The sequence below is a fragment of the Fistularia commersonii genome, chromosome 11 (genome assembly GCF_037954325.1).
Source record: "Fistularia commersonii isolate RoL2024-O1a breed Wild chromosome 11, RoL_Fcom_v1.0, whole genome shotgun sequence".
Classification (NCBI taxonomy): Eukaryota; Metazoa; Chordata; class Actinopteri; order Syngnathiformes; family Fistulariidae; genus Fistularia; species Fistularia commersonii.
Window position 1 is genome coordinate 14248396 of NC_141294.1, and position 14153 is coordinate 14262548.

General features: G+C 52.5%; 1 protein-coding gene and 1 long non-coding RNA gene across 3 annotated transcripts in view; one reads left to right on the forward strand and one right to left on the reverse strand.

The window, feature by feature from the left end:
• LOC147229605 (uncharacterized) overlaps nt 1-2271 on the reverse strand; it is a 36807-nt gene extending 34536 nt beyond the window's left edge. The window contains exon 1 of the long non-coding RNA XR_015106809.1: nt 2224-2271. This is a non-coding gene — a long non-coding RNA (uncharacterized LOC147229605). The remainder of the gene's footprint in view (nt 1-2223) is intronic.
• Nucleotides 2272-3918: 1647 nt separating this feature from the next.
• The window catches only part of kirrel2 (kirre like nephrin family adhesion molecule 2), a 34667-nt gene continuing 24432 nt past the window's right edge, over nt 3919-14153 (forward strand). Inside the window, exon 1 of one of the 2 annotated variants that reach the window (XM_086155165.1) lies at nt 3919-4360. In XM_086155165.1, coding sequence (XP_086011291.1) covers nt 4321-4360 — 40 coding nt within the window. In that variant the 5' untranslated portion in view covers nt 3919-4320. The remainder of the gene's footprint in view (nt 4361-14153) is intronic. The other variant, XM_086155166.1, reaches the window with a different exon arrangement.

The following is a 14153-nucleotide window of genomic DNA, read 5'->3' on the forward strand; positions in this document are numbered from 1 at the left end:
GCTTTAACGGCCCTCCTCGCGCTCATCAATCACACATAAAGAAAATGCTTAATTGCAAATTTCAAGCCCTTACGTCATATTATTGGACGGGGAGAGCGAGCGGGCGAGGGAGAGGGGGATTTGAATTGCGAGCGGTGCAGGACGGAGACGGCTGCCGAGCAAAGGTAAACGTCGGCGTGAGTTACGAGCTTGTAGCGCCGCCGAGAGTTATGGTTGACACAGATCAGCTCAACATTCAATATCACAATTACAGTAAAAGCCGGTGTAATGTTTCTCATGCGGAAAGCGGCGGAAACCTCGGTTTACCCCCCGCGTTCCCTCCCGGCAGGAGGAGCCCGGGCGCCGTTAGCGGCTAGGCTACGTGGCTAACACGAGCTTGTGACGCGACGCTCCGGAGAGGGATTCCAGAAGGCCCGCCGGGTGTTTTCGACGACCGAGGGTTTCCCACGGATCGGCCCGATTTGGAGACAAAACAAACTAAAAGTCAGCGTTCGGACTCTTTGGGTTCGCGTTTATGTTTTCAGGGGAGGGGTTTATTTTCGCCGGTTTCGTGTTTGTCTCCCTTTGCCTCCACGTGAACTTTGGATCCACATTCCTAGCGCACATTCCTCGCTTCGAATCTGCCTCCGAGCCCCCGGCCGCCCCCGTCGTCCAAAGCTTCTTCTCACATGAAAATGAACGCTATTATTGTTAGCTTTAGAAGGCGGGGATAGAGGACTCCTACACATTAACAACAAACTGGACTGGACGCGGATGATCTCTACTCTCCTTCAGCCGATGGTCCGTCAGAACCAGCGTCTTTGCGTCCACGGCCATCAGACTGGAGAATACACAAGTCTGACCGGCTTGAGGAGCATCTGTGCTGCCACGACCTCAGAACCTCAGAACCTCAGGACCTCATCCATTCATTGGCCGCCTCATCCGTTCACGTGTGACGCCCAAACTCTGTTGTCCCATCTATCTACGTTGGTCTCGGCCCACTCGTATCCTACCTACTTTTGTTTATTTATTGTTATTCTCGTCATTGATACGGTCACTCTATTTATGTTGTTTGGTTTCTGTCGTCTTATTTCACCCTATTTTCTTGCATTCTGTTGCCCATTCCTTCCCTTGATGTTGCTGTTTTTGTTCTCTCTGCCGTCTATTTATTTGTCTTTTGCTATTTTCTAATTGTCTCTCTATTTATATTCAAATTTATTGACACTCCAAACTGTCACGCTGCTGTGACAAAAGAATTTCCCTCGATGGCGATCAATAAAGTTTATCCAAGCGGTTAGCATGTAGCTGTTAGCGCTGCGGTGTCCCGAAACCCCCTTAGTTTCTCCGAGCCTCCCTCCCTCCCTCCCTCCCGCCGGTCGAGGCAGAAAGCCTCTCCTCGTGGATCCTGCGATATCGTCTTTTTTCCCCCGCGGATCATCTCAAAGCGGCGCCGCTAGCTAGCGCGGTGACTCGCCGCCATCTTGCCGAAATCTGACTCCAAATCGACCTCCGGGTCGGAACGGGAGGGACGGGAAGGGGGGGGGGGGGGGGCGACTTCTCAAAGCACACCTCGGCGTATCACCGCTCCATGCCTTATTTATCGCCCCCGCACAATTACCATGCAAACGACGTCTTAACTGTCACCCCTTTCCCCTCAGAACAGTTTAGTAAATATCAAACCGTATTCATTATTAATAAACCCGCAGCCGAGCCCCTGCCCCACCCCTTTGCTTTATTTATAAATTATTCACACGCTCCAAAGCTTTGGGAGTACGGGCGCCCCGCGTTCGGAGGCCGGCGTGATTAAGACGCCGTGCGCGGACCGATGGGCGTGCACGCGCCGCCGGCCCCCGGGCCCATCTGCCGCAACGGCGGGGGTTCATATATTTCAATCACAGCTCGGCGGCTGGTGACAGACTTTGCACAATGGTTGTTGATTTTATTATCCCAGCACAACTGGTAGGGGCTCCCCGCTGCTTTACAGCCCCCCTCAGTCACTCCGTGAGAGATTCACATGTACGCACAACGGGCCGCACACACACACACACACACACACACACACACACACCGATTGCACCTTTGATTACCTTCCTCTACCCCTCACATTGAAGCGCATACACGTAACCTAGATCAGACTCTTGACATGTGTAAAAATAGCAAAGTGTGACTTCCTGACACACACACACACACACACACACACACACACACACATGCTCGTTCAGCCGCATGCTTATTCACGCTAACCTGGGTCTGCTCCCCAGCTGTGCAAGCTGTTTCTCCCATCAACATGTGTTGTCTAGCAGGGGTCCCTTATGTTTGCGTCGGAGGGAGGCTGTAAACAGGAAGTGGCCCCGGGGCCGCGGGGCTCCTGGTTGCGTGGACGGCAGCGGTGGCGGTGGCGGCGGCGGCGGCGGCGGCGGCGGTTCCTCCTGGTGAAGTGAGTCACAAGTCAGGTTGGATTTTATTCATACGGCGGCAAATCACAACACGGTTGTCTGACGGTACTTACCGTGCAGAGCGGGTCTGGACCAGCTTCCTGGAGATGACCTGACCTTCTCAACCTGAGGTGAGAGCTCGGCACCAGTCCAGAGGAACCCCAGACAGATCCCGGCTCAGCCCTGGGTGGCCTTCTGCCTCCACCAGCTGGGTTAAAAGATTTGCATTTGAGGGAAATGATTTCATTTTACTAACATTGCTAACAGCTACATGCTAACAGCTGAATGATTGCGCGATGGTACTTAGCATGTAGCGCAGGTCTGGACCAGCCTCTCGGAGATGATCGATGGAAACCCAACCTGCAGCGAGAGCTTCCCGCCAGCGAAGAGGAACCCCGGCTCAACGCGGGACGGCTTCTGCCTCCACCTGCCGGGGTAAAAAGTAGCGAGAGCAGCATCCGAGGGTAAATAATCTCTGCTACTAATACCGGTGGCACGACCAGCTACATGCTAATAGCTGAATGATTGTCCGATGGTGCTTGGCATGTAGAGCAGGTCTGGACCAACCTCTTGGAGACCAGCAAGGTCAAAGCTGGGCGGCCTTCTGCCTCCACCCACGGGGGTAAAAAGAGCGAGCGGTGCGTTTGAGGGTAAATAATCTCATCATACTAGCACCGGCGGCGCTAACAGCTACGTGCAAATGATAGGGTATTAGCTTGATGAATGAAATAGCGGGCGCTGCGAGGACGGCGCCTCGCTCTCCAGGGTCCGGGCGGCGAGTCGCGGTCACGGCGAGATGAACCGCGTGCCCGACCCCGTCGCACTTTGATGAATATTTCAGCGTCTGCGTGGAAAAGCAACCAACTGGCCGGGCGTAAATGTTAAATTAACAACATACAACTGAAAGGCTGATTAACCACATGACTGCGAGGCCTATTATTTTGACCAATCAATGGATGCCTGAATAATTAACGAAGGACTTCAAAGAACAAGCCGATAAACATCTCGGCGCGGTGATGGACTGTTTTCATCTCCCTTTTGTTGGAATATGATAATGACCGCGTTCCCCGCGGTCGGTTTTGGCGCCCGCCGAACAATACATCCATTTTAGATCAAACCTCACCTGGGATGGAAAAAAAAAGGGATGTTTTCAATCCAGTTCAAAGGAATTATTTTAAAACGTCTCGGAGATTCTCAACGCCGGTAAAGGAAAATCTCTGCGTCGGGTTGCCGGTGCAAATCCAGCTTTTCCTGCAGGAAGATGCTAAACAGTCTGCAAACATTTTGATTTTTTTGATTTTTTTTCATTAAAAAAAAGGCTCTGGCCCGCTCCGCCCAACACAGCACACGTTTAAAACTAGAGGGGGGGGGTGAGTGGACACACACACACACACACACACACTCACACACACACACACACACTCCACCCTAGCAGATGACAGTGAGAGCGCAGTTCCCATTGGCAAGAGGGAGTGAGGAGTAAACAGAGGAGACGACAGGGGGAAGGGGTGTGCGTGTGCGTGTGCGAGAGAGAGAGAGAGGGAGGGAGAAAGAGAAAGAGAGAGAGAGAGAGAGAGGGAGAGGGAGAAAGAGAGGGAGAGCGCACAACGGGAGAGGCAGAAGCAGAGACTCCAACACGGGGAGGCGAGCAGCAACTTCCCGGGATCTATCTGCGGAGCGCACGGCGCGGCGCGGCGGCGGATCGAGGACGCGCCTCCGGACGCCTCGGTGCGGGAGCGGGAAGGACCGTGCGGGAGCGCAAAGGGTTGGACATCCGTGCACCGGGACGGACGGACCGCGGGAGGACTTCCCAAAGTGCCGGGACGGTGGTTCGGACTCGGATGGTACCTGCGGCGGACGTCGGCGCGCTCGCAACCGTGACCCGCTCGGCCGCAGCACCCGAGAGATGTCTGCGCTGTACCTCATCTTCTGCCTTACGGCCACAGGTAACACACGCACACGCACACGCACACGCTGCGTCAGGCCGGCCGGCCGGTTGCTCGCTCGGTCTGTCGGTCGGTCGGTTTGTCGGCGCGCTGCGGCGGGCTGCGCTACCTCCGCCGCCGCCGCCGCCGCCGCCGCCGCCGCCGCTGCTGCAGTGCCGCCGCGGAGATGGTTAATTGGTTTTTAGACCGCCGGTTCGAATCCCAGCTGGGTCCGGGTTCAGGTTCCGGACCGGGTTCAGGTCCGGACGATCCGGGTTCTGGGGAGGGAGGGAGGGAGGGAGAGGGGTGGGGGGGGTGAGTGGATGCGGGGCGCGTAAATGGAAAGTTGTCGAACCCGTTGGAGGAGGAGGAGGAGGGGGGGTCCCTGCTGCGCGCACACGTGTCCGCGTGCATGCGGCCGTGCTCGTTCACGGCGGAACCCGGCGGGGTCGCGGCGTCGCATCCGAGCAGGTAGAGATGGATGGACCGCGCTCCACGCACACACTTACACGGAGAGGGATTTCCGTGGCGATGCCACGAGTGGATGAGTTCTACTGGGTTGGTCCTTCTCCTCCTCTCCTTCTTCTCCTTCTCATTCTTCTTCTTCTCCTTCTTCTTCTCCTCCTCTCCTTCTTCTTCTTCTTCATCTTCTTCTCCTTCTTCTTCTCCTTCCTTTCCTTATTTACTGTTCTGGCGCCTGAACGGCCGGAGGAAGAGGTGGGTGAGGGATGAAGAGCGAAAGGGAGAGAGAGAACATTAGTGTGTGAGTGGAAACGCACCTGTCTACACACACACACACACACACACACACACACACACACACACACACACACACACACACACACACACACACACTCTCACCTCCTGCAGCTTTTGTTTGTGGAACGGAGCCCCTTTGTTTACGATGCAGACATATCTAAACTTAATTAACCCTCGCTTTGTCTGTCCGCGTGAGTGTGTGTGTGTGTGTGTGTGTGTGTGTGTACACGGATCTGGAGGGTCTTGAGTTTACTTCATCTGGCATCTTCATCATCTTCATCCACCAGCAGCAACGCAGTCACTGATTGTTCTCCCTATGCAGATAAAGAACAAGGCATCTCCATTACCTAACACACACACACACACACACACACACACACACACACACAGATATACATACATATGTGTGTGTGTGTGTGTGTGTAGAGGAGGTCCAGGGCTGCTAATGATCCCTGTCTGCAAAAGTCCTGGTGAAAAAACATCTCTGGGTAATTAACGTTCAGACTTATCGGCGTTGAGAAGAAGAAGCTCCAGGGTGTGATTTTCGGCGCCGCTGGGGGGGCGGGGCCTCCAGGAGATCTTCAGGCCTGGACCTCCAGAAGCAGCCACGTGGACCATCTGGGGTGAGAAGACCTCAGACCCCCCTGGAGGAGGAGGAGGAGGAGGAGGAGGAGGAGGAGGGTAAGGCTGGTGGGAGCAGCAGTTCCTCCCAGTCCTGACAGACAAGCAACAGCTGGATGGGAAGCGGCAGTCGCCACACACACACACACACACACACACACACACACACACACACACACACACACACACACACACACACACAATGGTAACGCTAACAGCTGTCCTAATTAGATCATGAGACCCTCCAGATCTCCTCCTCCTCCATGGCGTCTCCACCTGAATCCCTTTCATTGGTTAAACCTCCCATTTCCCTCCACGGCCTCGGAAGCCGTGGTGTTTCTAGAAGGTTCTCGCTCGCAGGTCCGACATTTCTGCCGCACCGAACGGCGCCGGCTTTTGCGGCACATCAGTATTCTGAGTAATCTTTCTCGGGAGCCCCTTCCTCTGGGACTCCTCCGAGTTCAAAAGCGGCGAGCAGAGATTACAAGTTTCCGTCCCTTTCCTCTTAAGTTGCGTTCCTCGCAGAAGCTCCGGTGACTGCGGCTCACGAGGACGGCTAATGGCGGCCCCTGGCCGCCGGCCGAAAGCCCGTCCGCGCACGTGTTTCCGCGCACGGGGAAAATGGCCGAGAGAGCGAGCGGTACGCCCATTAGCGGAGATTTGCTTCACCCCCCTGTACAGCAGGGACATGTTTCTGGCCCGAAAGGTCTCCTTTGGGAAACCCTGCATTTTTCATGAGGCGTCTTTGAATCCTCCTGCGGCGAGGAGGTCGCACGCACGGGGAGGGGGTGGAGGGGGCGGAGCTTGTCCGTACGGACGAGGCCGGGTTGGAAAAACAGCGAAGACGACCGCCGAGGTCGGTGACCTGGTGGCGGTCTTTGGCCTCTTCTTCGCGACTCATTCACTCATTTATTCGTCATCTATACGGCTTCTGCCCCGCGTGGCGGGAGGCGGAGCCTATCCCCGCCGTCATTAGGCGGGAGGCGGGGTTTACCTGTCCGTCACAGGGACACAGAGACGTTAACCATTCACCCTCTCATTTGCATGTTAGTGCAGATTTATATCATCATATGAGCAAAAACATTAATTTATCCATTGGCATGTAAAGGCATACAAGTCTTCACCCTCTCACATCTATAGAGCAGAAACATCCAGTCATCTCATATAGAGACAACCAATCACCCTCTTGTTCATGGAGACATACAAGTTCTCACCCACAACCATATAGAACAGAAACAATGGTAGGCAGAGCAATGCTGTATGCTCTACAAACAGAGACAATGACCAAAAGACAAGAGGCAGAGCTGGAGGTACCAGAGAGGAAGACGTTGAGCTTCTCTTTGGGAGCGACCAGAATGGAGAGGATCAGGAACGAGTCCATTCAGAGGGACGACACATGTTAGATGTTTTGGAGTGAAGCTCAGAAATGGTTGGGTCACGTCCACAGGAGGGAGAGTCGATATACTGGGAGACGGATGCGGGATTGGAGGTGTAGAGGAAGACCAGAGAGAAGATGGATGGACGTCGTAAGGAGAGGATATGAAGGTAGTTGGTGTGAGAGAGGAGGATCCAGAGAGTAGGGTTAGATGGAGAAGGTGGATTGGTTGTGGAGCACCCTGAAGGGAAAAGCCCAAAGGAAAATGTGTCACAGGGGTGCAGGACATGTATGACCGAGACAAAGTGATGACTGAGATGGTTTGGACATGAACACTCCTCTGTTCATGTCCAACCCCACGCAGACATGTAGAGAACATGGAAGGGTGTCAGTGCACCAGCAGCCCCCCCCCCCCCCCACACACACACACACACACCTCCACACACACCTCCACCCACCGCCCTTCTTCAGTTTTCCTCTTTCCCCGATCGATATCCCCTCGCCGTCTGTGCGCCTTCGGCACGGCGGGAATGGAGAGCAAAGTTTGGACGGCGGCCGACGAGGAGGGCCGGAGTGCCGATGCAGCAGAACGTGAATACGGCTGAAGTGTCCTGCATTATTTAGGAGACCTCGTCATGGCAGAGATGAATTTTGGCCCGGTTTTGATTTCCCGTCGGTGTGTGTGTCGGTGTGTGTGTGTGTGGATCGGTTTCGCCATCGGGCTTTTTTGGGATCCACTCGTGACCGCAGTGTGGAAATCAGATAGTTTTTCGTGGGCGCTTTGTGTAAAGCCTCTGGATTTCCACTTTCACGAATCATTAGAACACACACACACACACACACACACACACACACACACACACATAGGGGAAGTATGTAACGGATGATCAAGGTCTCAAACAATGGGCTGCTGATTCTTCTCATCCTGAAGACATCATGCACGCACAGCCATTGTCATCACACACACACACAACGGGGTGTATGTGTGTGTGTGTGTGTGGAAGGAGGGACTGCGAGAAAGGAAACAATGGGCCTCATAATGTTGCCCCGTCTCTAATCAGCTTTGCCACGCGGGTAAACACAGATAAAGAACTTGGCAGTTCGTCCTGAGGCTTTGTTATCAGCTGTTCGCAAATTAACTGGATCTGCTCGCCGCCGCGCAGGAAGCCGCCGTCGCCAGGTAGCAAACTGTTGATGGCACTTGGCCTCTCGCGGCTTTATTTTTACCTCCTCCCTCCCCATCCTCTTTTTGTCTGTGTGTCCATCCTCGCACATCCTCACCTTGTCTTAGCATCCGGTGAGGAAATGACAAGGAGAAGGGAGGAGGAGGAAGGGCAATGGTGGCGGCGGCGGCGGCGGCGGCTTCCTGCCTTCGCCCGGAGCCGTCTGCACCGCCGGCTGTGTTATCTGCAGGCGCAAAAAAAAAAAAAAAAAAAATTGTTTACTCTCTTATTCTTCTTTGCAAATATACTAATGGAAAGAATAGCGCGCTGGTGTGGAGCAAAATTAATTCCGTGCATGTCATTAAAACAGCGCCCTGAGGGAAACAGTCACATTTCCACAGCAGCAGCTATTTTAAGAAAGAGTTAGATTGCGTTTATCTCCTCCTGAAATGTAGATGCCACATCCTTCTAGAGAGATGTATCACAATTTCACCGGGGACCCCCAGCCCAGAAAACACACACACACACACACACACACATATTCATTCTTGTTTTGCAATCAAAATCCATAAAAAAAAAAGGGAAATCCAAATTGCAAATTGAAATGTATCTCCTGCGCGGCGGTGATATCTGCGTTATCTTCCCTGTAAGAGATAGCAGAGCGGACGGACGATTTTCTGGTTTGCAGCTCCAGGAAGAGGAAAGTTCAGACGCCGTTTTTTTTTTTTTTTTTTTTTTTTTTTTAAACCGCCGTCCCGCAGGCGGACGCGCGTCCTCCTCGGATGATTCACCGTGAGCTCACAGAAGCGACGCCCTCGACACACACACTCGCCCTCTCGCGGGGTCAAGGGCGCTCGCCGGCGCCGAGGATGAGTGTCCGGCGTCTTTCTGGAGGGATCCGTCAACGTCCGCTCGGCTAATTAGCCGTTACCTCCTGGAACATCTGCGGGGAAAAGGTTTTGGCGGTTTTCGATCAGATTCGCGTCTGCGATTTAATTTACTTTTGTTTGGTTCGTTGTCTGGATGGTTAAACGCGGCGCCGGGGCTCGGCCCGTGATTGGTCGACGGGCCGGGGTTCCTCCCGGACACGTCGCAGGGCCACTTCGAAAGACGTGCGGCACTTTTCTTTAGATATGAATTGAATTCGTTCCAGAGGCCGCTTTGTACGATTAATTTATTTTTGGAAATCTTAAATCGGGGTTGTCAATCTGGTTCTCACCGACGGCCACATTGACATCATGCTTGGAACGGTAACGATAGAAATGTAACGTAAAATAATATTACCACATCAAATCATTGATATGTACTTATAAATACACATCTATTTATGTTACATACATTTAATTGATTTTTCTTTCTTTCTTTCGATTTTTACTGTTATTTTTATTATAATAATATTAATTATTACAAAATTATTATAATATTTATAATCAATTGTATCAATAATTATAATATATATTATAATTATTATTTTTACTATTTGCTATTTTTATTCCTTATTTTTATAGAGTTCTACTTTGATTCTTCCCCTCTTGACAAAAAAAAAAAAGAAGAAAAAGCTACTTCCCCCGGTAGATCGATCAAGTATTCTGATTCGGATGTATCTACTCCTTCATGTTAAATAACTTTCAATTTATCACTCCTTCAAATCCAAAATGTGACATTTGCGTTCCCATCTTTCTTGAAACAGCCTTCAATCTGAATCCACTTTTCTTCTGATGCCGTCACTTTTCGGGTAACGTGGTCGGCGTGAATTGTGGGAAGTGTAGTTTTTCTAGATTAAAACCATCAGAGCTTTTAAGACACATAAAATGAGGTGACGGGCCACATTTGGCCCGCGAGCCTTGAGTTTGACACGTCTTAAATTCATTTTCCCCATTTAAAATAACAGCAAACTAATTTGTTCCAACCTCGCGCCCCACAACTCACAAAATAAGGATATCAATATAGCAAAAAAACTGAAAAAGAGGGATATTAATAATGTAAGGGACGTCAAAGAGCAAACCCTGGGCTATTGTAAACTGAATCCTGCAGAAAATGATGCCGTACAATTCAGACGATGCCCATCCTATTTGCTTTCCTATTTGTAACGTGAATATTTTTTTTTTTAGTATTTCAAGGATAAAATTCACTTGAATCGCATTTCGTAGCTTTAAAATCGGTAAAGAAAGTGTTTGGTACCTGAAGGGGCGGCTTCATTTATCACACACACACACACACACACACACACACATCCATTCACCCTCTCATTCTAAAATCACACCAAACTCACTGACCAATCATGAAAACACAATTCTTTTTTCACAATTTTTTTTCTCAGTTAATTCGACTGCGCTAGTTTCTTTTTGCCTTTCTGTCATGCATTTCCTGAAAAACTTGTCTAACGGACTCATGTTAAGAAGGTCCGGATGCAACCATGCATCCGTCCAGCCTCTCCTGGGGCTCCAACGGACCTCCTGCCAGGTTGTAGAACCGGGAGGAACCTGGAGGAACCCGCAGGAAATCCACCTTTGGTGTGGATTTAACTTTGTATTGACAGAAGGTTTTGGTTTGTTGGTTTGAATCCCTGCAGAGACGCCTGACGTCTCCATCCTGTGGACCGCGGGGGGTTTAAACCTCCGGGGGTCGTGGATGATTCAGACCAGCGCACGTGAGGATGATTCAGTGTTACCTTGATTTGCTATCGATCGTCTGCACGCGTATGTGTGTGTGTGTGAGTGTGTGTGTGTTAATCCTAGTATTATTGCAATCAAGTGAACGGGACCCGAGCCAAGGAAGATCATCTTGAATTCCGGCTGTTTTGGTCTCGACTGCTTTCCGGCGCTTATAATTCACCTTACGGAGCGATGCGTCCACCAGGGGGCAGTGTTGGCTTCGCTTTTCGGACGATAAACGTGGCGCAGTCGACAGCGGCGTTAAAAAAAGCGTTCCTATTCCTTCGGCTTGTGGTTTCTCGAGCAAACCGCGCTACGCCGCCCTCTCTGGACACCTGGTAGTAGCGCGCCGTTAGCCGCCGTTGGCTACGCCTGGGAAAACGCACAGGCTCCGCCCATTTTAGCGTTGAGCATAAATGAGCTTTTCACGTCTTTTCTTTTCCGTCTTTTCCGGACTCACCAAAATACACTTTTTATTTCTTCCAGCTCATAAATGACCTCTCCGTGGGCGTCGGAAGTAGCGACGTAAAGCTCGGGACAAACCCCTAGACGTCTTCCACTCCCCCTCCCCGTTTCCCCCCTTTATTATTTTTTTTTTTTAAATTTGTTGGCCAATTTACCGCCTTCTCCGGCGAGAGCCGTCAATCAAAACCCATCGATCGGGGCTTTTAGCGTCGGCTCCCTCTGTGGCCAAACATGTTAATGTTATCGAGCTTCGTGGAAACGCGAGGAAACGTGAGGAATCGTGGGTGGTGGAAGCAGCGGGGAGGAACATATGTGTGTGTGTGTGTGTGTGTCGTAGAAAACCGATACGAAAACAGCCACGGGCTCGGCATGGGAGCGTAAGGAGAGAAAAGGAAGGCGGAAGGGTCAAAAGGATTTACTGGCGGCGGCCCGGCCTTCCAGGTAACGGATATGCTTGAATCGGTGTAAAGCAAACCTGCTGTTTTTCTTCTGGAGGTGGAGAAACAACAGAGGTGTGACCCGCCGCCGGTCTGAGGGGGGATTCGGAGAAAGTTGATATCCCGGCACCTCGGGGCCGAGCGGCAGATCTCAGGTGCGCACTGCAGGAAGTGTGTGTGTGTGTGTGTGTGGTTGACGCGAGCTCCGTGTAGGCAAGTCGGGCGAATTTTCCGCCTTCTGCCACATTCCTGCAAAGCCGCTGCAAGGGGGCCAATAAGGCATGGATAAGTGCTTCCCAAGCCGGCTGAAATGAACCTAACACCCCCTCCTGGAGGAGGAGGAGGAGGTCCGGCCATTGTTCCGGCATATTGCACCCGTCTGACGGAGGATCCGAGTGGCGTTCAAACCCCACGGGGGCCCCGGAGAGAGAAAGAGGAGGACCGATTGTTCCAGACTCTCCGCAGATGGGGCTCCGGCACAGAACGCTGTTTGCTTTGCAAACTCCCAGAGGTTTGCTTTTTTTCGCGGCGCTCAGAATGCACGGGGGGATACGGGAGATGGCGGCGGCGGCGGGGAGGGGAGGGGAGGGCGGGAAAGGTAGAGCCGAGGAGGGGAGACAAAGACGAATATCGTGATGTCGGCGCGGTTTCGGTGTCGGGGCGGAGCCGACGCCGTCCGCGCCTTCTTCCGAAAGACGCCACGGACGGGAAAAAAGCCGGAAAAGACGGCGAAACCGCAACTGGAGGCCGTCACGTTCGTGCTTATCGTCCCCGTGGTTTGTTTTTTCTTCGCTCATTAGACGTATAGCTATATAAGCTAAATTAGCAACACGGCGGTCGGACGAGATGAGAGGAACGGCTCCTTCTTTTTAAGGTTTTTTTTTTTTTTATGTGAGGGAACGGGTTAAAAGAAGCAAAGGGGGATGAAGGGAGATAAAGGAGGGGAGAGGATGGAAGGGATCAGAGATAAGAGGGAAGGAGAGAAAAGCCCTCGTTTCGCTTTGAGGTGCAGCCGGAATCGTCACCTTATTTAATACACCTGCTCAGCGGGAGAGGCGAGAGCGGCGCCGTAAATAAAACAGAAAGGAAAAAAGAAAAGGTCCAGACAGACAGAACTCGCCGCTCCTTTGTGGGATCAAAACCTGGAGTTCTTTGTTTCTGGTCGGGCGGCGAAGAACACGTGAGGGATGGACAGGATACCAGGGGCGCGGAAGATGAAAATAAAGGTGCTTTTTACGGATCAGGGCAGAGGAACGGTCCTTCTGCAGGAGCAGGGAGGACCAAGAGGATCAGGAAGGAGTCCGACGGCGGGGCGGCGCATTTTAGATGTTCAGGGGATGAAGGTACGGTTTGTTCTCGGTGGAGATCCAGGAGGAGGTCCAGATGATTGGCGGCGGCGGCGGGCGGTTGGCTCAGAGGATTAGAGAAGAAGAAGAAGGAGGAGGAGGTCATCACGGGGACGCCAGGCAGGAGGCCTGGAGGAAGACCAGAAAGGAGGTCCGTGGACGGAGGGGACCTGAAGTCAGGTGACACCCGAGGCTAGAAGATACTCCATTCCTGAGGGCGGAGAAGAACCCGCGTCCTCCAGCGGCCAGAAGAACAACACGGACAAAGAGATTCTCCATCTCGAGCCACTTCAGGTGGAGCAGCGACGGACTGGAGGTCCAAGAGGTTCAAGGCGGTCAGAGGCGTCTCCTGAACGTCCTCCTCACGGTCGCACTCGCACCTCCAGATATGACCTCCATTTTGTGTGTGTGTGTGTGTGTGTGTGTGTGTGTGTTCTTCTTGAGCATGTGATGTTTTGCCCAAAGGACTGCATCCCAGAACAAGCGAGGAACCGCTATATTTTTTCGCGAGGGCGAAAAAGAGAAATCAATGGTTCGATTCAACCCGTCACATCCGTGGCTCCGCCCACAAACGGCGTGGAAACGGAGGGCGGTCATGTGGTCCCGACTGAAACGCCGATTCACGGCTTCCTCCGGAGGGGTTTGAAGGCTCACATGACGGCGACGAGAGAGAAGAACCTTCCAGAAGGTCCTCGCCGAAGGACAAACATCACACTGACCCTCCAGCCTGGAAGCCATGAGTTCTTCAAGCGGCCGTGACATTAGTGTGTGTGTGTGCACTCATAGCGAGGTGTGACTGTGTGTGTGTGTGTGTGTGTGTGTTTTCACACCAATTAATGAATTGCTTTCCGTGCGCGCTGAGGTGAGGATGACCCGGCTCCAGAGGGGCCGTCGGCCCATGATGGCCGCCGTCGTTAATGAAAGCGGTCTAATTAGCGCGGCGAGGAGCTCCGGGCCGGCGACCAATCAGACGGAGAGGCGGGACGACCCGCCA